This window comes from Dermacentor andersoni, chromosome 7 (genome assembly GCF_023375885.2).
Source record: "Dermacentor andersoni chromosome 7, qqDerAnde1_hic_scaffold, whole genome shotgun sequence".
Lineage (NCBI taxonomy): Eukaryota > Metazoa > Arthropoda > Arachnida > Ixodida > Ixodidae > Dermacentor > Dermacentor andersoni.
The window spans coordinates 97949097-97971467 of NC_092820.1; the positions used below are offsets into that span (position 1 = coordinate 97949097).

Below are 22371 nucleotides of genomic sequence, written 5' to 3' on the forward strand. Positions count from 1 at the left end.
ATACTACCGAAACAAGGGTACATGATCGAGGTGGGATGACAACGTCGTCTTCTGTTAGACGAAAGGAGTGGTGTTGCGGCGATAAGCAACGGACTAAACCAGGACCCTTATAAAACGTCACCATGCGATCCGCGATGTTAATTACGGCGCATTATTCTTTCACAAAATCCATTCGAATAATCAAACCTTTTCAGCACACAGGAAGAACGATGAAAGCGGCCATGAAAGAAGAATCCCGAACTTAATTGTAGAAGTACATGTTCCAGTAGTCATGAGAAATTGGCCGCCTACCGTCCTTATGTGAGGTCCCGTCCATAGTATTTACTTTCGTCAGGCGGTGGACGAGTTCCTTAGTCGTTATAGAGAAGTCGGCACCAGTGTCGACTAACGCTGTCACCGGCGGCCCGTTCATGAAAATATCAATGTCGGCGCTGACAATTTCTTCGGTGGTTATCCGCTTCACAGCGTTCTGCAGCGGGAGTGTTGGAAGATTTTTATTGTCTTTCGGCGGGCCTGCAATCTTACCCCCAGAGGGCGCCGCCTTCAGTTTCCCCGGCGTGGGCTGGGCTACCTTCGTCATCGGAGGACAGCAAAATTACGTCCAGTAGGTGAAGCCATCTGACGTGGAGGCGTTGGAGAGCGCGACCGACGGCCGAAATCAGACCTATCATTGGGCATGGATTCGTCATTCGGGTGCGCTATTGGAGGTTGCTGAAAAGCAGTGTTGTCGAAGCGTAGCATGGAATCATCATTTCCACGTCGACCATAGGACCACGGATGATGAGGCCGAAATGATGTATCGCGCTGCCAGCAATTACGCGAAATATGGCCGGCGCCTCCGCCAGTGTCAGAATCTTTAGCCCTTCTACTCTGACAAACTCTCTGATCAAGTCACGCAAGGAATTCTGATACTCGGCAGTCCCTGGGGCGGCATTAATTGTAGTGCTGGTGGACAGTCGATCGTACTGCCTGCACCGTTGATGAAGGGCCCGCTCCATAGCTGTAGCCTCGTTGATTAAAGTCAGCGACAGTTACTGGTTGATTCCGCACAGGCCCCGCGAACAACTGCCTCTTTTACACCTCGCAAGAGGTAGCGCAACTTCCTATCTTCAGTCCTGTTCGGGTAGACTCTACGAAAGAGGTGGGTCATGTCCTGGGCGAACATATTGACCGACTCCTTAGGTTGTTGCACCCGTAGCTCCATCACCTGCAGGGCGCGGTCGCGTCGGTCGGCACTAGCAAAAGTATCCGTGATCTCCTGCCGAAAGTCATTCCATGTCGTTAGGCTAGCTTCACGGTTCTCGTACCAAGTATGGCCACTGTCATCAAGGGCGAAATAGACGTGGGAGAGGTTTTGCTGCTCAGTCCACTGGTTGATATATGCAACGCGTTCATACTTGTCAAGCCAGCCTTGAATGTCTTCGAAGACTGTACCACGATAGCGATCTGGAACCAGCGGATGCAGAACGGTTACCTGTTGTGGACTGGGAAACCGGCTGCTTCGAGGTGCTTGCGGTGGGCTGGTTTCGGTCATTACGAGATGTGTGCAGTTCCCGGAAAGAGGTGGTTGAAGAGGGAACACCGGGGCAAGGCCTAGCAGTCGACGACTAAAGCGATGCACGGGTGTCGTAACTGGTGATAACGCGTCCGCACTAGATGAACGACTCCCAGAAGGACTCCAGAGTATCAGGCAAGCTCATTACCCTGCAGCTCCACCAGTGTCGCGGTACAACGCTGACAGAAGACAGGGAGACGGGACGTTCTTCAAGAACAGCAGGACAATCTGTTCAAAAATAAACGGAACAGACGCACGTCTTCGTCCTCGCCGAATACCAGCCACCCACTAGACGGAGTCCATTAATGCCCCCATCGTCGTTGTCTTCTGCGTAGAATACAGGCGTCAATATGTAGAGAGAGCCTCAGAAATTCGACTTGTTAAAATGTTCCGAACCAACTTTACTTGTCAGTTTCTAAAAATCTCCTGTTTGTATACGAGGTTATTTTGCTACAAAAGGGGTTCTATAACGTAAAGCTATTCCAAAATTTTCTGTTCTAATTTTGCAATCAGCCCTCCGCGATTGGTCAAAAGCATCTTTGGGAGAACCCCCCATTTCGCCTGTCTGCTACGCGACGCAGTGCTCCCCATCTCATCTGACGAGTACAGACTGACTATGTATGATTGAACTGAACAAAAGGAAACCGGTTATTTGTGGTTCCACGCCTTTTCACCATTAGCCCTCTGGTATTGGTCAAAAGTTTTCGTGCTTCACCCACTTCTCCTGCCTGTCACGCGACATCACAAAACCACGAAAACTCAACGCGTCAAAGTTACGTATACGCATTAAAGACACAATAATATTCCAAACAAAAACGATTTTTTTTAAATAGCTGTAGGGCTGCCCCATTTCGAAAGGAATAAAAGATGGCTGCCACTGATCGCTCACGCACTGGCTACTCGCACCAGTCGGAAAGCTTGATTTGATCGATTTTGAGCACTTCCGCACGTTTATGACCTCGCTCTGCCAACTCTGCTGAGGATCCGTCTTAGCAGCATTCGTAACCTTCCGTTGCACGCAGCCGCGATTTTCGAACCAGCCATCGCGCGCTAATTCAGGGAAAGCGGACCAACCGCAGTCGCCGGCAGCACCCTATTCATCCGGTCATCTATTTTCAGTGCGCTAGCTCGGTGACATCGAAACGCTGTCCACTTGAGCGGGATCCTCGCCTCCTGGCAGCCTATTAGAAACGAAAGGCGCTCCATGTAGGCAATATTCGCTATTTCGAAAGCAACGTCACCTCCTATACACTAGCAGACCGTTTGATTCGGCTGTTCAGGCAACGCTGCGGCTTGTGCACCGTCCGATGCTTGCGTCGGCGGTTAGGAAATTACACAAAAACGTGTTGGAATAGTTTGGAAGATCGTTTGGAAGATCGAAGGGTCGTGTTGGAAGATCTTGTCATGACGACCCCGTTGCACTTTTATTTTAGCAGCACGATTGTTGATCTAAGCACCGTCAAAATTGGAGATGAGAGGGTAGCAGTGCTGCGTCGCGCACACATTTTTTTATAACGCTCATAAACTTTTATCGATTAGCAAATTTTTGTACGCAGGCTTGGCAGAAGAATGTAATAAATGGTGACATGACATTTCATATGCGATGCATCTTTCTAGCTTCAAGTTACCACCAATGTAGGTGTAGCTTCTAAAGCACATTGGACCTATGCGTAAGTTAGAAGAGTTCGTTCGTCCTCGAAGAACATATAATGATGACTTTTTTACTGGCTAATGATATAGGTTGGCAGGTGGTGGCAGGTAAAGAGAGAATACAGATTGTATCTGTATTCGTATTTCTCTTTCTCGTTCTTTTTTTTTTTTGCTTCTGTCCAAGAACAATATTCTTTTTTTTTTTACAATCAAGGGAAATGGCGAACATTTCTACGTAAATTTTAATAATTTAGAAAGCCTACGAATTGTTTATTAGCATTTTGTTATTCGATATATTTATATTGTATTTCAATAAATTGCAAGGTGGCAAATACTAAAAATGTCAAGGTGAGTTATACAACGTAGAGCTCCGGATGAGTAAATCACTAATGAAATAAAGATAGGCCAGTGCACATTTGGGAAATAAGGAACTACATGCGGACCGTGTAATATGATAGAGCAGAAGCTTCAAGCAAAGTCACACTAATCAGATCATGCAGCAGTTTTAAAGTACAAGAATTTGGCTGTCATCAGAAGTGATTCCACCTTTACATTGAAAGTTACAATCACTATTGAGCCAAATAATCAATACATTACACTTGTACGGCTGCATCATTCTGAAATATAACGTACCCATCTGGATAAATGGTTGTAGTAGCACACTGAGCGTCTGGAAAAGCAACACCAAAGCTCTTTAATGTCACCTGCTAAAATAATGTTTCACACGTATGAATAAAAAACAGACCTCCTAGGCAAAGAATTATGACCACTAAAATTTTAATTTTGCCATTAAAATGCAAAGCAGGCCTGTATAATGTTTGGTTTCACTATTGAATGTAATCCTCTTTGTTTTAGGAGTTTCATCCTGCAGAAGATGTTTCAGAGCCTGCATCGAGTTTTGCTGCCATAAATGCCCCTAGTAATTGATAAAATACCACATCGTGCCCTTTCAACTATTAAGGCGTAATTCATAAACTTTAACAATACAGTTATAGTGTCATAATACGATTGGATACCAAGAATAAATAGAACGTAGGTAGTACATCCAAGCAGAATCTAGGTGGTCTCCTCGAGACAAAGCTCGTGGAGACCACCGAAAAAAAAAACGATGGTCTGAGTTGTTCATTCAGAAGTTGTGAACTTTAGGGAATGTTTAACCCTGTTTATATGAACAGAAGCATGCGTTAATACATTGCACGCACGCTGAAATAAAATATTGGCTTTGAAATTTCGCACATAACATTTAACACTAAATGAATCTAGTTTGAGCAGCTGCTCTTCTTAAGATAATGTGAAAGAGTAGTAGTTTTGTCAGTTGTCTTTGTCAAAGTTAAGACAATTTTGATGCTTTTCCAGGCAAAAATCTCAGGTACGACCTCAGAATTAGGAATGCCTTCATCACAAAGCCCCCACTGAAGAATTGCCTGAAATGGTTTCACAAGTACGAGAAACATGGAGTTATTCTCTACGACCCAAGCTGCCAGCATATACTTGCGCAACGTGGAGAATCACAGCCGTATGTGCAGGAACAAGAGCGTTGCAAAGGTGTTCATTGATTCTCTCCTGTAATCCCTGCCTCGAAACTACTCACGTATGCAGTTGTAAAAAAAGAAAGGCGCATTTTGGAAACTTGAAAGTGCGTTTATTTATATGCTTTGAGAGGCAAGAAATATAAATATTTGTGTACACGCCGACAAAAATCGTTTTTTTCTAATAAAGATACTCTCTCTCTTTCTTTCTAACTCTCTCTCTGTACAAAGCAACACAAATAATTGTTGAAATTATTTGCCGCTCAGTTTGCGAACAATATATTTGTATTCCTTGAGTTGCCTAGTGGTGATGTTATCTCCACTGCTTTTGTTAACCCACAATTAGATTTGAGCTACACAATACACCGTGCCACCAATTTATTTTGAAAGAAAATGCATTCCAAGAAAGGCGTTCAATTTTTGTACGAAATTTAAATAAGACGTTTGTGAGGACTGCAGCTCGCTAGAAACCGAAGTGCAACCGACAGACTGATTTACTAATCGTTTAGCCACCTAAATCCTTCATGTAGTAAGAAATTGTTTTCCCCAGAATTATGTCGTGTGAAAAAGGGCTCACAAATAGATACAAAAATTATTTCTAGAATGTTTGGCACAGTTACGGTTACGATGTGAAATGAAGAGAGCAGGGCTCTATATTTTTCAATCGATGCGTGATGTACACTTTCAGAAACGCACAGCCAATTAATATTTTATTTTCCAGGGCCTCAGAATGTTGTATTTCATTTCCGTCAAGCAATATGTAGGGTCTTGAAATAGTGAAACCAAGAAGTACAACTCATGAAATCAAATAAAATGAAGCCTATCACAGGTATGAGACGTGCGGTTTTATGTCGCAGTTCAGGCGAAGTCCTGCATTTTCGTAGGCAAACGTTTTTGAAGCCATCTTCAATTTATTTTTCAATCCAGCGAACAGCTTGAGCGCAATAGTTCACGAACTCTTGTTTGTTTTTATTGATGAAATGTATGCATGCACCGGGATGTGCTATGTTATTTTATCAGATTTTTAGCAAAAGGCCTGAAGGAGCCAATATGTTGAAACGCAAAAATTATGCCCCCTTTACTCCTAGAAAACGCTTTGGTAAACATGTGGAAGAAACGAATTTATCAATCCCAGTATGAAGTTTGGAACCACTGAGCTCCGGTGACATGAAATTTGCACATTGCCAAATGTACTATTATGATCATCATCATCAGCCTGGTTACGCCCACTTCAGGGCAAAGGCCTCTCCCATACTTCTCCAACTACCCCAGTCATGTACTGCTTGCGGCCATGTTGTCCCTGCAAACTGTCATACAAGAACAGCACGCAACATCGGATATTTGTAAAGATCTTCTAAACAGATTTGTGCATGTAACCCTGGAAGGAAGTGCGTGTCTACTGACAAAATGGACAACGAGGGATCAAAAAGGCCAGCAACGGGCCGCTAATTTGTAGCCATCTCTGTTCAGAGGCGACGCTTCGGTCAAGCAGCAGCGTTTCTCCTATCTCACGCAGAAGCTTTGAAACCGAGAACGACATTAGCAATAAAAAAAGGCTTCGCTGCGAAATCGCAGCTTGGGTATAGAGTCGTCCTTTTAATTTCAACACAACCTGCCAACTTAACTACTCTTCGATATTTCACATATAACAACAAACAGGAAATGCTTTCCTTCAAAGTACTTACGAGAGATGCCGAACATGTTTCCAGGTGAAGGTCATGTCAATATCCTGCTTTTCAGGTTAGTTCGCAAGTATTGTTCTATTGTGCAAGTGCAGTAGTAATCATTTTGCAAATGCACCACTACCAGTTGTAGATTTGAAGAGAGATTCTTGATCTATGTTTTTGTTCTAATACATTTTACTAAAGTAGTGTTCTACACACGAATGATTTTGCTTTAACGTAGGAGATAAAACAATGGTTCAAATATGAGCTCACCCGCAAGCTAATAATTTTAGATCCCATATGTTAGAAGTGTGCATTGTGAGAAGCTTCCACACCCGACTACGCAACATCGCGTATTATGTCCACATATGAACTGCAATTGCGCAGTCTCTAGCTGAGTTAACAATCGTGTACTTCATACATCGTCAGTGTTTCGCGGCGCCCCAAAAATAAGAGAAGACCTGTATTTTATGTCTGCTACGCACCATGAGCAGGAGCATATACAAACGACTATAAACCTATTCGGAACACGCGAACGCGTGCCCTAGGGCCGTACCGCCAAACTTCAAGTGGGTAAGAGCAGTGGTATGCTGGGTATTCCTGACTCATTCGCTATCTTCTTAGTCAGCACAAGGCTCCTATACTTCTGTCTTTATTGCGCTAAACATCTTTCGGTGACCATAGCTGCAAAATTCTGTTATTAAAATAATTATCGGAGCTGATAACGGTCGTGCGACGCTGGACTAATATTACTGCGTGTCGTTCGTGTTGGAAGAATCTATGAGGGCGTGATTATTCACAATCGTCACGCGGCATGAAAATTGAAAAAAAAAATATCTTACCGGTGGTCTTCTCGAGGCGAATTCTGCAGATTAGAACTGCTCCCCGCCGTAGGTGGCTCACCGGAAAGTGGCTCGAAGAGACAACTTGGTACCAGCCTCCCTGTTCCTTCAGCCTTTGCTATTCACTGCAAATAAACTCACGTAGCAACTGTTGGGCCACTTGCAGCGCCCGTCATCTCTTACCCAAAGGTGCGATGTGATTAGTTTTGTGCGCGTGTATATTTCACAGATAATGAAAGGGCGGGCGCGAATACCAGTTTTTCATCAGAATCAAATAGATATTCGAGAAAACCAAACGCCGGCCACCTGATCACACATTGATTGTTTTCGCAAACCTGAGGGACAGCAAATGCAAACCTTGAGTAGGGTCTGTTTATTTAAAAAACTCAGTCTTGTATACACTAACGTCTGTATGCAATATCATCATAGTTAGATGCCGCATTAGCTTAAGAGCTCAGAGATGATAAAAATTTGCTTGAAATATCTGGCAAATCAACAAAGTACAATATAGGGGGAAATTATACTACCGGATACACGTACAGTGTTGCATTCTTTGAAGGAAGGAAGTGTAGTACTATAGCTTTGCATGTTGTTTTAAAGGAATGCAAACGTGAAAACACTGGCAAAAATAAAATTCAGGACCTATTCGCACATCGGCTGCCATATGGCATCCGTGACAAAACAATTTATTTGCAAATCACGTGCTCTCTATATACAGGGTGTCCCAACAATCACGCCCTAAGACTTAAATATATGCAAATGCCGCGCAGCTGAACAAAACCAATGTAATGTTGCTTTCCGTCGCTTGGAGATAATAAAATATTCTTCATTAATATGATTCGTTGGAAGGTGTCAACGAGAACATTGTAGAGCAGTATGAAAAACTTCCGATAAATTTATCAGGTATTGAATAAGTTCTACGTAAGATTGCTTTTACGAGCGTGAAAGGAGCCCACGAATGCATCCAAAATTGTCACCCGACGGGCCACTCGATGCACTCTGTAATAAATTGTTTGCTGACAGCCGAGTCTTCTCGTGGGCCATATTCAGCCCTATGGTGCCGAAACTTTGCTCTTGGCCAATTTACCTTATCAACCTTGTCATAAGCGGCTTATCTTTCTTAGAAAAGTATTCTTTGCGATCCCTACCGGCCTTTTCTAAGGTTCCCTACTGGCGCTATCGTTTTGCTAAAGAACACGTGCGGGTTCCAGCGCACATATAACAAATCAATACGTGGGCTTAGCGCGGAAGGGACTAAAGACCAACAATGTACACAAGAAGGCGGTACTTCCGACTAACCTTTGTGCAAGGCGTACAACTAATATAGGTGTGAGCTCATAGAAAAAGAAACGAGGGAGGAAGAATAAAAAAAAATGTCAGACGCCGAATTTGCCAGAGAAAATTCCCCACACATGCATGTAGTATTAACGCTCAGTGAAGAGGGTGCACAACTCATTCGGCTCACTAAAGCAGAGAGCCCCCTTTATTCTGGATGCGTGACGTAACATACAAGACATGGACACAATGGTGGTAACAGCGAATTAGCCACAAGCCAATGTACCGCAGAATATCTTCCCTGCCTTAGTTTTGATTGACGTGTTCGATACTTGGTTAATTTGTTGCGCAATGACAGATAAACAATGTGGAATATAGGTACACGTTGCTGAGCACAGGCACATGTAGAAATGTATATATTACACTCTAATATGCCTCAATAAAAAACTCCTGCACTACCCATCTCACAATAACACACGCTGGTAATGCGTTGGCATTGAATCAGTATTTCTACAGAACCTATTGCCACCGTCGAAGCGAGTTATGTATGGCGAGTGGATGCTATGAGCATCCCCTTTGAAACGACGCGGTTCGCTTTATCACCAAGCTCTTGTTCTTATTTTACCTAATGTCTTACCTGCGTTTTCAAAAAAATACGCAAACAGAAATAATTTTCAGCGTGACACATTCTGAAGCATCATTTGGAACGTCATTCTGTACGTCTCACATGTTTGCGATCTCTGCTTTTCTGTCACCATATCTCAAATCGCATTTTAATAATCTCGATTGCGGAAAAGCTCCCTTTTCACCTGCCACCCCTGAACGCAAGGGTCTCACAGAAGCTAGAGAAGCCTAAACTGAGAACTAGGTAGATATCTTCACATATAATAAAACATGCTCCACCCCCAACGAAGCGGCTCACCGCGTTGCTCGAGGCCTCACTCACCGAGCAACATCGGAGGAAGAGCCCACGTGGGGTATTGCAAACGTCTGGGAGTGGTACGATCGTATGACCAGGTTCCACGACATCACGACCCACTACCAGTTACAAAGACGCGTATACCCATTCCCTCACGCTAGGTTAGACAGGTCGTCAGGCGGTACACTTCAGAGAATTACAAACGGATTCTTACAGAAACCCCACACTCATTCACGCATTGTATCCAGACATGTACACAACAAACAGATGCACATTGTGTGGCGAGGTTGCCACACTTAATCACATGTTATGGGAGCGTCAGGACTTAACAAACAAGTCGGGCATGCCGACCCCTCCGTCTCTTCCACCGCCAGCCTCCGCTCGCGCTGGAACACCGCACTACTCAGCTCGAACCTGACGGCACAACTGTGGGACGTCCAGCGAGCCGAGGAAACCGCTTCGAGACAAGGTCTCGGAACCGCGTCCGTGGCGGGTGCCCAGACCCACGAAAATGCACCGGAATCGAATCTGATTGATGTGAAATTAAAGTTTACGCTCTATCGTTTCTCTAGCTTTACCTCAGCAAGCACATGATTCCTAATCCTTGGTGCACCTGGCCCTCCAACTACGCGTTCTAAGACATCCTGATCTCCCTTCTAAAGGTGAGGAGCTCCCCTTTGAGTTCTCATAAATAGTTTCCTTCCTCATTTCATTTTTACCGCCTAGGTAGGTTTATTTTCCATTGCCGCCACCCAGGAAATTGTATCAGCCTTTCTGGCTTTGCATTCTGCGTTCTTTATTACCATGTTGCTTACTCTACCGGTCGCATATTCGCTGGTAGGCTGCGTATTTCTTTCTCTCAGCTTTGAGTGGACGTTTCTTTTATAACAAGTACGTTAGCGTTCCGCAACGCATTCACTTACGCATTCTTCGGTGGTTGTTCGAAGTCAATTTTAGTCTCAGGTTTCGTCACTGCAAAACACCTCTAGCTCATATCACACTCTACAGCTTCATCTGTAGTCTTCCTGTAAGCGCCCTATGCGAGGCGTCCCTCTGTCCTTTGTTTGTCATGCAGTCCTTATTTTACCCCTACTTTTAGTCAAACAACTCAAACGACCCTATTTCCAAATGTAAGTCCTGAAGCCATCACACCTTTCCCTACACTACGGAGCACCTCGTACCTATTATATCCCTATAGCACTCTGTGTTGAACTGTGGCCACATTCGGTTTCCTTTCTACTATTATTGTTTCCAATCATTAAATGTTTATAGATCCCGTTGACGACGACCTTCAAGTGATCTTGAGTGAAAAGCTAGAGCCAATATGCGGTCACTCAAATGAGAGAACACGGGCAAGTTGTCAGAACAAAACGAGATCAACCGTGCAACCAGTAAAAGCTAAAGGAAAGGCGGTTTCTCGCCCCCAACTCATTGTGGAGGACTGCATTAGATAGGCAGGCTATGCCCAAACAACTTACACAAATATTACTTCCGACTTCTTATCGTTTGTTCAGAATATCAGTCAAGGTGTAACTTAAAGTACGCAGAAGTATTTTTTCTTATATACAATACCGATATTCAAGAGTCAGACGCAGGGAACCATACACTTCTGCGGCATGTTTTTTTTTTTTTTTGGAGGTGCGACAGGGTTGCTTGCGCTCCTTGGATGTCAGCGGTAGGTGAGGTCAGCAGCGCGCGTTTTCCGCCGCCTCAAGAGACGGCTCCTTCCGGCGCTTTTGTTCTTCTAGCTGGGCAGTGCGTTCTGTCTCCTTGGCTTTCGCGCCTACCGCTGCCTATCGCTGCCTATCGGGCCACCTTCAGCGGCTTTCCTTCTAGCGGGCAGCGTCCATGTGGACCAGTGCACAGCATGATGTGGTGCGGTTTGGGGCAGTGTGGCGCGGTGCGGTGTAATGGGTTGTGCCATTGTGAACAGGCACTACACGCAGAAGTGTCATCTCCAACTAATCTACTTTGCCAGTTGCTATTTCATGCTCACATCTACTATCAATTACGGAAGAGCCGACAAATTTTTTGGTGTTTCTATGCATTTATTTTCTTCGCTGATCTGTATCAAACGTGTTTATGTTCTCTTAGTGAAGGTATTTCCCTGTCCGGTATTCGCAATTTCTGTTTTCTGTCTGGAATGAATACCATGAAATCTGCTTTTGCACGCTAAATTGGAATCCTAATTTCTCGCCTTCCTCCCTTCCTCTCTAAAAGACATTAGCGAGACCTTGTATATAGCTTTGCCAGTAACATTGGAAGCTGCTTATCTATTATTCAGCCTGTCTGTTTCTACGAGTTATCAAACGCTACATTGATTCCTTCTAGCAGCCTCTCTATCCTTGCCATGTACATCACAAACAAAATGGGGGATTAAGGGCACCCATGGTGTCAGTTCCTTGCTGATGTCAATTTTGTCCTCGTTCTCCATCCGTTCCCACTCAATGCAAACGCTACATGTTAGGAGAATCTCGCTCAAAAGCGGTATACAGTTGTTAACTAAGCCTTTCCCATACAGATTATCCCGATAAACGTTGTGGACCACGTTGTAATACACTCCAGTACTAAAAAACGAATATAACGCTCCGGTTTTTTCTCTGGCTTTTTGAGTACCCTAAATGAAGAAAAATAAGTTATCGTCAACACGCGTACTGATTCTGAAGCCATTCCGAAGTTCTCCCAATATACCATTGCGTTATGGGCATGCCTGCAGTTTTAATTTATTTGCCTGCAATTAAGACCTGAGTATTACCGGTGTAATGGACAACGGTATGTATGAATAATACCTTTGCCCCCTTATAATAATAAATTTACTTCGTTGTACTTTTATACCAACTGCCTGGTATCAGCCTATCTTGCAAGCTCTTTTCTATTGCACTCAACAGAGCTTTCTTTCTTTTTAGCAGTAGTTCAGTTGTCAACATAAACGGAACCTCATTAAATCCTGTGGTTGTGCCTTTTCAATTTCCTATTCGGCTTTATTCAACTTGAAATTTCTCAGTAAAAGCTCCTTTTCCATCCAGATTTCATTCATGATGTCATTTTTTTCTAAAAACCAACGCGTCTTGAAACTAGCCTTGAAATCATTGGATTATTATTTTTCAGCTGTAATTAAATATCGCGTCATATTCAAGTTTCTCTCCATCTTCGCTTAGGGTTTGGTGTTTTATCATTCCAGATTTACTGCCTAATGAATAAATGTGAAGCTGCAATCTAGGTGTGGCCTTCTTTTTCTCATAAATTTTTCATAACCAACGTTAAATTTCACCTTTATTTATCCTTGAACCAGTATTTTAATCGTAATTTGTTCTCCCAGAGTACATCCCCTTTTCTGTCTGCATCACCCAATGACATTGCCGATTTTCTTGGCTGTCATGCTCTCGTTGTGCTCTCTGTCGAAACCCGTCAACTTTGAGACGGGTTTCGATGATCGATCACAGGAGGATAATTGGCTTACTTTCAAAACTAAAATTGCCGAACTCACCGCGAAGTTTATTCCCACCATCACATTTCGTGCCAGTCGCAACAAACCATGGTTTTCAAAGCTCTTGAAGTCACTCGAGAACAAAAAGAAGATACTTTTTCATGCAGCAAAACGCAACCCAAACGCATGCGCCTGGAACAAATATTACACAGCCGAATCAACATACCTGCAATCCGTAATGCCAAACGCGATTTTTTCCTAACTGACCTCCCCAAGACCTTAACAAATAACCCGAGGAAGTTCTGGAAAGTGCTAAATCCTCAACAGGCTCCGATCATCACACTAGCTAACCCACTTGGCGAGATGACCAGTGACATTGACTGTGCAAATATTTTTAACACCGCTTTCTCATCCGTCTTCACACACGAAACTGATATGCCACTTTCTACCGCAACTACCAACCTAAGTTTGCCTATGCCTTCACTCATGTTTTCTGCGCACGGCATTATAATAAGTACTATAGAAAATATCAAGATGTCATCTTCAGCGGGTGCTGATGAAATCACCCCCAAGTTCCTCAAAAATTCTGGCCATGCTTCCACACCGTATCTATCTAAACTTTTTGGACAATCACTTTCCATGGGTAGCATTCCCAGCGATTGGAAGGTGGAGAAGGTTGTTCCAGTCTTCAAATCAGGTAACGAAGAATCACCCCTTAACTACCGCCTCATCTCTTTAAGAAGTGTTCCGTGCAAAATCACGGAACATGTTATTTATTCCCACATAATGAACTTTCTTGACTCTACTAATTTTTTTCATCCTGCTCAACATGGCTTCCGTAAAAACCTATCCTGTGATACACAATTGGCTATTTTCATCCATGACTTGCATATGAACCTTGACTGCAACCATCACACTGATGCAATATTCCTGGACTTCACGAAAGCGTTTGAAAAAGTACCCCAAAAACGCTTGCTACTAAAAATTTCATGGTTAAACCTTCATCCTAACATTTTACAGTGGATAAGTGAATTCCTTGCTATCCGCACCCAGCATGTTTACGGTAATAATCAAGCCTCTAGTCCTCTTCCCGTAACATCAGGTGTCCCGCAAGGATCAGTCCTTGGCCCGCTATTATTTTTAATATACATTAATGACCTACCAACGCATGTCTCTTGTAACATCGGTATTTTTGCCGACGACTGTGTCATCTATCGCCCAATCAATAACACCTCTGGTCAGCTCGCCCTCCAGAATGACTTAAACAGCGTACAGGACTGGTGTAACCAATGGCTCATGGAACTAAGCCCCAATAAATGTAAACTCGTGTCTTTTACCTGAAAACGTAATCCTCTCCTCTTCTCATACAAAATCTCGCAGATCACGGTAGAATTAACTCACACTTATAAATACCTCGGTGTAACATTGTCCAATAATGTAACCTGGAACGCACATGTCACGCAAATTATCATCCGCTAACAGAAACCTTGGTTTCTTAAAACATCATCTACGACGTGCCCCACAAAACCTAAAATTACTTGCCTACAAATCACTTGTCCGTCCTAAATTAGAATACGCCTCTGCTATTTGGAGCCCTAACCAAAATTACCTAACAATTTCCCTAGAATCAGTACAAAGTCGAGCCACAAGATTCATATATTCGTGCTATTCATATAATGTTAGTATATCATCATTAAAAGCAGAGGCAGGTTTAACATCTCTAGCTTGTGGACGTCGTATTACTAGTATGTGCTTGTTTCATAAACTTTATTACAGCTCACTTTGTCATCCGCCCTACATCAATTCGCCGGCACGTATTTCCCCCCGCATTGGTCATCCCCTTCAAGTTGCACGGCCTCGTACGCGCACTGCTACATTCGCATCTTCATTCTTTCCGCGCTCAGCCCCGGACTGGAACGGCCTTCCACACGACATCGCCGCAATCACCTGTACATCTAAATTTCTGAATTGTATAGCTACTGTGTTTACCAGCGAATAATTTATGTTCATTACGTGTTTTCTTTGTTTATTATAAGATTTATACATGTAACCAACCCCTTATGTAACACCCCCTACTCCGGGGGCTTTTAAGGTAATAAAGTCAAGTGAAGTGAAGTGAAGATCGCTTCTCGCATGCTCCTTTTCCATCAGCTTCTCGGTTTTCGTTTTTACTTTCCAGCAAACATGTTTCTTCTCTTTTATCATTTGTTTTCGTCATTACACATAGAAGCACTATATTGCCAAGCTTTACTTGGCCCCTTTGCAAATTCTTTCTCAATTAACATGAATATATTTGTTATTTATTCGTCGTGCAAACTTCGGCTGGTAATTTTCTCTCCTGGCTCTCGTTCCCAATTGTATATTCCATTGGAAAAATCATGAGTTTATGATGACTGTCTGTGTTGTTATACCATTCCTCGTCAACATAATTTCTCTCAACTTATCATAAATTCCTTAGGTCTGCAATATTTTGACGTTCGATTCCGAAATATTCGAATTCTCGTGCGATTCGGCCATCACATTTAATGCCCGTATTCACTATAACGAGGTTACTTTGATCACAGAGATCAACCAATGGGCTCCTCTTGCTTATTCTAGAACGCCTATATCATGCATGTGGATATTCATGTCACCTAACACGATAATTTCGGAAACACTCCCGAAACCTTTCACACAAGGAATTAGACATTCCACTATATCTTGATTCTTCTCTTTGCATTTCTTCCACGTCATTAAATACCTTTCGCACAGCAGAGTCTTCTTTCCACTAACTGTTCCTGATAACGAACAAGCTCGTGATGTTTTCAATTTGCTCTTTCCCATTTCACTCTCTTATGTATAGGCATTCCGACCCTCGCTCCCTTTCTTTCCAATTAAGTTCTATACCACCTTTCCCAAACCTAATTCTCAATCACTGGTAGCTCTTCTGAGTCGCTAAGCTGTGTTTTTGTAACCGCATACACGTGAATGTGTTCTCTGTATTACGGCTTCTCAATATCTAACCACTCAGATTTTTTTTTTTCCTGACGCCCTGCCTGTATATGCAGCCTATTCCTCAGAGAGCTCAATTCTTTCTGCTTTTCCTAAATTTTCCCTTATTGACGGTGATCATCGCCTGAGGTTCCTATAGGGACCCTTCTCCCTTACTATCTAGCCTCTTGAGCATCCCTATTTCCCCCCAAAACGCATCAACGCGACCAACATGTCTCAAGTCCACTTCTCATCTATGCCTATTATTGAAGTGAATTCCGTATCGTTGCAAACCACGAGAGTTTCGCACTTCCCTGCTTATTTCCCCAACCTCGAAACCTCTCTCGTCATTCCTCATATAGTCCCATTAGCAGCCGCAACCGCTACTTGCACATTAGTGTCACGCAGTGGTAGGTACCTTCGGCACCGTGCACACCACAATATGCACCAGGGGTGCAACTCGCGCAAGTCGTTTGCACACTTTGCTAAGCACTGAGGTAACCCTGACCCCTTTCTGCTTAGCCCGTCATTGAGCCCACCCGCTACTACTACAGCGTTGCGATCCTGCGCAATCTCTGTGAGCTTTTCTCTAGCTGGCTCCATGACAGAGCCCAATGTCTGCCCTAGCAACGTCCCTACCATGACTTGTTTGTCGCTTTTTACCCTTTCCACCATTATCTCTGAGCACCTAGTCATACTTGAGCCATGGACGATAATGAGCTTTTCCCTCTCTTCTAACAATGACGTCTCTTCCAGCGTGAGTGTGACAGCTTAATAAGTGGTTCGAGGCAAGAAAGAAACCATCACTACGTTACTAATGGACCATTGTTACTCCTATCTTGTCGGGATAACCTTGTCTTGGGAAGAAACCAAGAAGAAACAATGTCACTGCGCTCCTTGTGAGGTCTCTGCTAAAGTCAAGGTCAGGCCACTTAGTCTAATAACCGATGAGTAAATATAAATGTGCGTTTCAACGGAGCTATCTCCAAAGTGCGAAGTACAATATTTCGAGGCTGAATCAGGAAATTAAACCGCTTGCAAAGAAGCCGGCAACGTCTTTGTACTTCTGTCCAATTCTTTTCATGCACTACAGGTTTTGACTACAGGCCTCGTCATTACTGGCCACCAAAAGTGTTCTTGGAGCCAAGGCTTTGTGCGTACAATGCCGACGCGTGACTCATCAGCTGGAGTAACAGGCTGAGCAGCAAGGGATGGCGGCGCGCCAGCTTCTCATTTCCCAGTAGTAGATCATCTACCACGAACAGTTTCTCTAACACAGGGAAGAAAGATTGATGCTTCGAACTCAACTTATGACACGGACATGAACCATTAACGTGTTGCTTCCAGTGCCAGAAAGGGGCGTTGCTAGCCACTGTCTATTCGTACTATTTTTCGTCACACAAGATCGCTGAACTGATCAAACGATTCAATCAGTTTTTTGTATACTGCCTATGTGCTGAGTTTCCGGGAAAAAGAGCCCATCAGCGATGACGATCTCAGACAGACCTTTTGCTATTCAATTGTCAAATAATTACAACTGTGTTTTGCTGCTCAGCGTGCGATTCGAAAAGAATGTAATCCGGACTCCTAATGCTTGATGAACTAATGCTTGATGAATCATTTTAAGTTTCGAAGCAAACCCCCCAAAGGTATGAATCCCAGCATTCCCATTCCCATATTCTAGCTAGGGCGTCTTCTTCTCCTACCGCATATTTTCTTTCAGCTGGCGATAAAGTTGTGAAGCAAAGTTGTTAGTTCGAACCATGCGGCCATCAATTTCTTGGAGCGCCTTTCTGGAACGGCTTTCCTGATCATCTGACCACGTAAATGTCTGGTCCTTATGAAGCAAAATACTCCTTAAGTTCAACTACTCCTACAATCCCCGGCCCACGCTTGCTGCAATATTCTACCAACTCCAAAAAAGAGCGTAGTTAGGCCGCATTCGCAGGCGTTGGCGTATCTAATGTTGACCCTTATAGTTCAGTCAATTAAAAGCCGCCTTGTGTGGTAACATTGGAACTTAATAAAGCAAAGTCAGCACTTTTGATAAACCGGTTGTTATTCAATCTAAGGCCCGAATCTTGAAGACCTTTTAGGGGCAATCTTAGGTTTTACAATTGCTCTTCAGCAGACTTATTATATACAGTTTTTTAGACAGTGTCAGCAAACACTTCAACGCAGCCCTAAATAATCGTAGCTATGAAAAATTAAAACGCTACTGAAAGTTATGCAAAGACAAATGAATCCTCTCAAAATGGAACAGCTCCTAATGCGTAATGAACGCTGTCATATCTCTGCTCTCACAATGAAGGAACACATACTAGATTACTCACACGAGATGGATCTTCAACAAATCAGTGGCTACCGGCCATGCATCAAATAGCTCTTCGATGTGTGGAAGAGGGAAGCAGCCTTGACAGATGGCTTTGCTGACTTCACACTAATCAAGAACAGTAGGTTACGTCTATGTCTATGTTATTTCTGCTGTCCCTTCTCTTTTTCTGCGTGACACTATGATAAATATTCACGTGCTATCTATCCAAAGATCTTCTTTAATGACGTTTGTTCCCGTTCTCCTTAAAGCAGTGTTTCACGTGGGTGGTCCAAATGTTCAAGCCCACATTTGCACACTTAACGTAGCCCTTGCTTTGACATAGCCGTTACACGAAGCGTGACAGTGCCTCCAATTGACTATGTCGCTTTTGAAGCTAAACCTATTGCACGTCTCTTCATATCATGCGCGGCCCACGCCTGCATTGGCAATACCAGCACAGCATGATTGAGATGGCCGATGGCGAGTATGCGCCTAGTAGGTCAGTAACATTACTATTGCAATAATAATGAAAAGACAGTGCATACGTTCTACTATCTTCCAACTAGTTAAATCTGCGCAATATTTCAAAATGCGAAAAAAGACGCAGAGATGCAACGCTTAAAGCCTAGGCTCGGCCCCATCTGAACTCTCCACTTGAGCCTCCTCTTTGCTTCTTGTGAACCAATTAGATAGAAAAACTGCTCAATGTAGGCAGCATTAGCTTCTTTGAAAGCAAGAAAGCGTGACATCCTATCAACGGGAAGGGAATATCAATGGGCTCTTCGAACAACGCTGCGGGTTATCATCCAATGCTTGCGACGGTGGTTACGTACATTTGACACCAAAAGATTGGAATAAAGACAGATTGGAATAGTTTTATGTTAAAGGACCCCAGTTATGCTATCCTTTAAAGAAAGTGATGTTTAAAGTGCTTTCGGGGAAGTGTAAGAATGTTTATATTGTTTTTCTTTTCTATATTTAAAGTGTTAGGTCGAACAACCTGTAAACTCTGCTTCCTGTAAGTGGTCCTCGTACGGGGTATTTATTGTCCACTCCTCTGTACTGTGTGTGGCGAAATGCTTGTCCTTAGGTGTTAGCTTGGCGATTGTTTTCATTAAATCACAAACGAACTTCGAAGAAAATCTTAGGTTACAAAGTACACCGTATTCAAAAGTAAGATGTATGCCTAAGGCATTGTATGTGATGATTGCATTTGGGATTATCGCCCCATAGTGATGATGATTAAGAGTTTCGTACTTTGGCACATAGACACAAATGGCAATGTGCCAAGAAGCGTGTTCGCTGGTTGTTTATGATGATCATAATTTTCCTTCTATGGTACATGCCGACATCGGGGAAAGTCGAGTGGGGCTCACAAGAAGCGAGTGGTCGATATCTTGCCAACACAAACTAGTTGTTTGAGAAGATCGCTGATTGTTGATGATGATACAGGTTTCCATACTACAACACATACAACGAGCGATCACCCAAGAACAGCTGCTGCGTGTTGATTATGATGATCATGATGATGATTTCCATACAATGGCATATCCGCAAAGGGGTATTGGCCAAGCAACGGACGGTAATGGTGCCGTCCGCTGGTTCTGGTTCTGAAATGTAGGCATGGATAGTAAATTTAACTTTTCAAATAGAGGACTAGTTTCCATTAAGTAATAAGACCTTGGTTACAACCTACGACGGTTTTATCTATTCTTTACAGTGCATTGATGATTTAAAGCTTTGAGGTGCCCAGACAAGGTGACACTAGTTTATATATAATAGAAACATTCCTTTGTAGAAAAGAAGATTAATACTTTCGGGTAAGAAAAAAACGCAAATCGCATAGTATTCTGGTTACTCAAGAGGGCTTACCTATTATCCTTGCCACGAGAGCATTGCACAACAAATGTTGCTCCTTTAGAACAACAATATATTTAATGGAAGAAAGAATGAGCAAAATGGAGTTATTAGGTTGCAGAACGGTATAAGTATCAATAGTTCGAGTTTTCTGTCCGGAAAAGTAAAGCCTTTGTCCTACTAACATTTATTGCTCACGAGTTCGCGATACTTCAAGATGCTAACTTTGAGAGCACCCCATTGGCTTTAATCCTGGCATCTTCATCATTTTATGGGTTTCCGAGAAACCTAGTCTGTATATGCAATAAACTTTACCTCATTATCACTCAGAAAACCATTATTATAAATACAATATAGCAAGGGACCCAAATACGTCCCTGTGGTAGTCAAGCGATAAGTGGTTTCATATCGGACGCATCATTGTTTATAATCAATATTACATTAGGTGCTGAAGATACTATTATAAATATTGAATAAAAAGTCTCGAAAACAACAGTCGTTAAATATTTCTGCTAGTGTAGTATGACTAATGCAATGTACATAGCTGACGTCCTAAAAAAAATCTCTGTTCCATTTGTGTTAGAAGGAAAGTTTGAGTAAATTAACCTCTTGTGAATCCAAAATACATATGTCTTATTTATTTATGCTTGTAAAGGATGTAAGCCGGATTTGAATTAATTTTTCCAAAGAGATTGGAACAGTTGGCAAGATGGATATTGGTCTATAGTAAGCAGCAGCAGCAGCAGCAGCAAGCGACTTTATTGGGGTCCTGAGGAGCTAAGCGGGGGCCTGCAGGTCCCTATCCAGCCGTTGGCTAGTCCCATGTCGGAACAGAGAGGCCATGCCTCTCCGCTCGTTCACGGGCACTCTGGACAGCCAGGAGCTGGACGTCCTGTCTCGGGTCTGTGATGGCCTTCGTCCAGTCTTCTTCTGTATTAAAATCCTGCAACACAGGGCCCAGCCAGAGCACGTGATTTAATGAGCTAAATTCAGTGCCACAATCTGGGAGAGTGGATCGATGTCCGGGTGGAGGATGTTCAAAAAGGCCCTAGAGGGGTAGGACCCTGTCTGGAGCATGCGAAGCGTGCTAGCTTGTGGCCTGTTGAGCTTATGATGGGGGAAAGGAAAACTCTGCCTATTCCCTCTGTAATGAGAGGTGATTTCATGAAAAGTAACCAGTGGATCACTGTGGACGAGCTCTCCCAAACTCTCCCGAGACACCATCCCGTCGCGGCATACAAAACCTCGCGCACGGTCATGGGCTATCTCATTGGGGTTCAGGTGAACCGGTAATACGTCTGGTCCCATGTGAGCTGGGAACCAGACTATGTGGTGAACAATGTCAGAGGGGTGTTTGCCGTTTAGAATCCTGGCTGCTTCTTTCGCTATCAATCCCGATGCGAACGCTCTAACAGCTGCTCGGGAGTCCGTGTACACCGTAGTGCGTTTTGAGTCCAGTAATCCGAGAGCTATAGCAGCCTGTTCTGCCACATCGACCGATGAGGTTTTCAGCGAGGCTGCCGAGAGGAGTTCTCCCCTGTCATTGACTATGGCTACGGAGAACTTGTTGGCACTGGCGTGTCGCGCCGCGTCAACAAAGGTCTCCGTTCCGGATATGTTCTTTAGGAAAGTTCTAGCCCTCGCTAACCTTCGAGCTTTATTGTGTTGGGGGTGGACATTTCTCGGAAAAGGGTCTACAATAAAGGAGTTCCTTGTCTGAATATCAAGTTGCGTGATATTTCCCTGATTGAAGCTAGGACGGAGGCCTGCCGCATCCAGAAGTCTTCTGCCTGCTTTGGAGTTTGATAATCTAATAATTTGTGCTGATCTTTGTGCTTCTATTAATTCCGAAGTTGTGTTGTGTACTCCCAATGTCATGAGTTTCTCTGTGCTAGCCGTGATTGGCACGCCGATCACCCTTTTGATACTTTTGCGCTTAAGCGTGTCTAATTTATCCATTTCTGTTTTCGTCCAATTGAGGGCCGCGACTATGTAAATGACATGGCTGATGAAGAAAGCATGGTGAGCCCTAAGGAGTATATCCTCGCCTATGCCACCTTTCTTGTTGAACACTGTCATAATTAATCTAATAATGTTTTCAGTTTTCGTGGTGAGTTGGGCTATATAGTCTTAGCGTTGCATCCCTTTGAGTTTATTGAAAGCCCTAGTATTTTGATAGAGACGACTCTCGGGATGGTGTGCCCATCTCTGGTACGAACGCTAATGGGCACCTGATCGAGTGGGGTGAGTCCCCTAGCACCTCGTCTAGCCTGTCTGTACAGCAGGAGTTCCGACTTTCCAGGCGAGAGTGCCAGTCCCGTACCTATCAAGAAAGACTCTGTAACATCCAGAGCCTCCTGTAGAGCTTG

At 43.5% G+C, this 22371-nt stretch overlaps 1 protein-coding gene across 1 annotated transcript in view; it reads left to right on the forward strand.

Annotated features, from left to right (window-relative positions):
* LOC129380181 (uncharacterized) overlaps positions 1-4939 on the forward strand; it is a 37849-nt gene extending 32910 nt beyond the window's left edge. The window contains exon 5 of the mRNA XM_055072061.2: positions 4562-4939. Coding sequence (XP_054928036.1) covers positions 4562-4761 — 200 coding nt within the window. The 3' untranslated portion in view covers positions 4762-4939. The remainder of the gene's footprint in view (positions 1-4561) is intronic.
* Positions 4940-22371: the final 17432 nt, after the last annotated feature.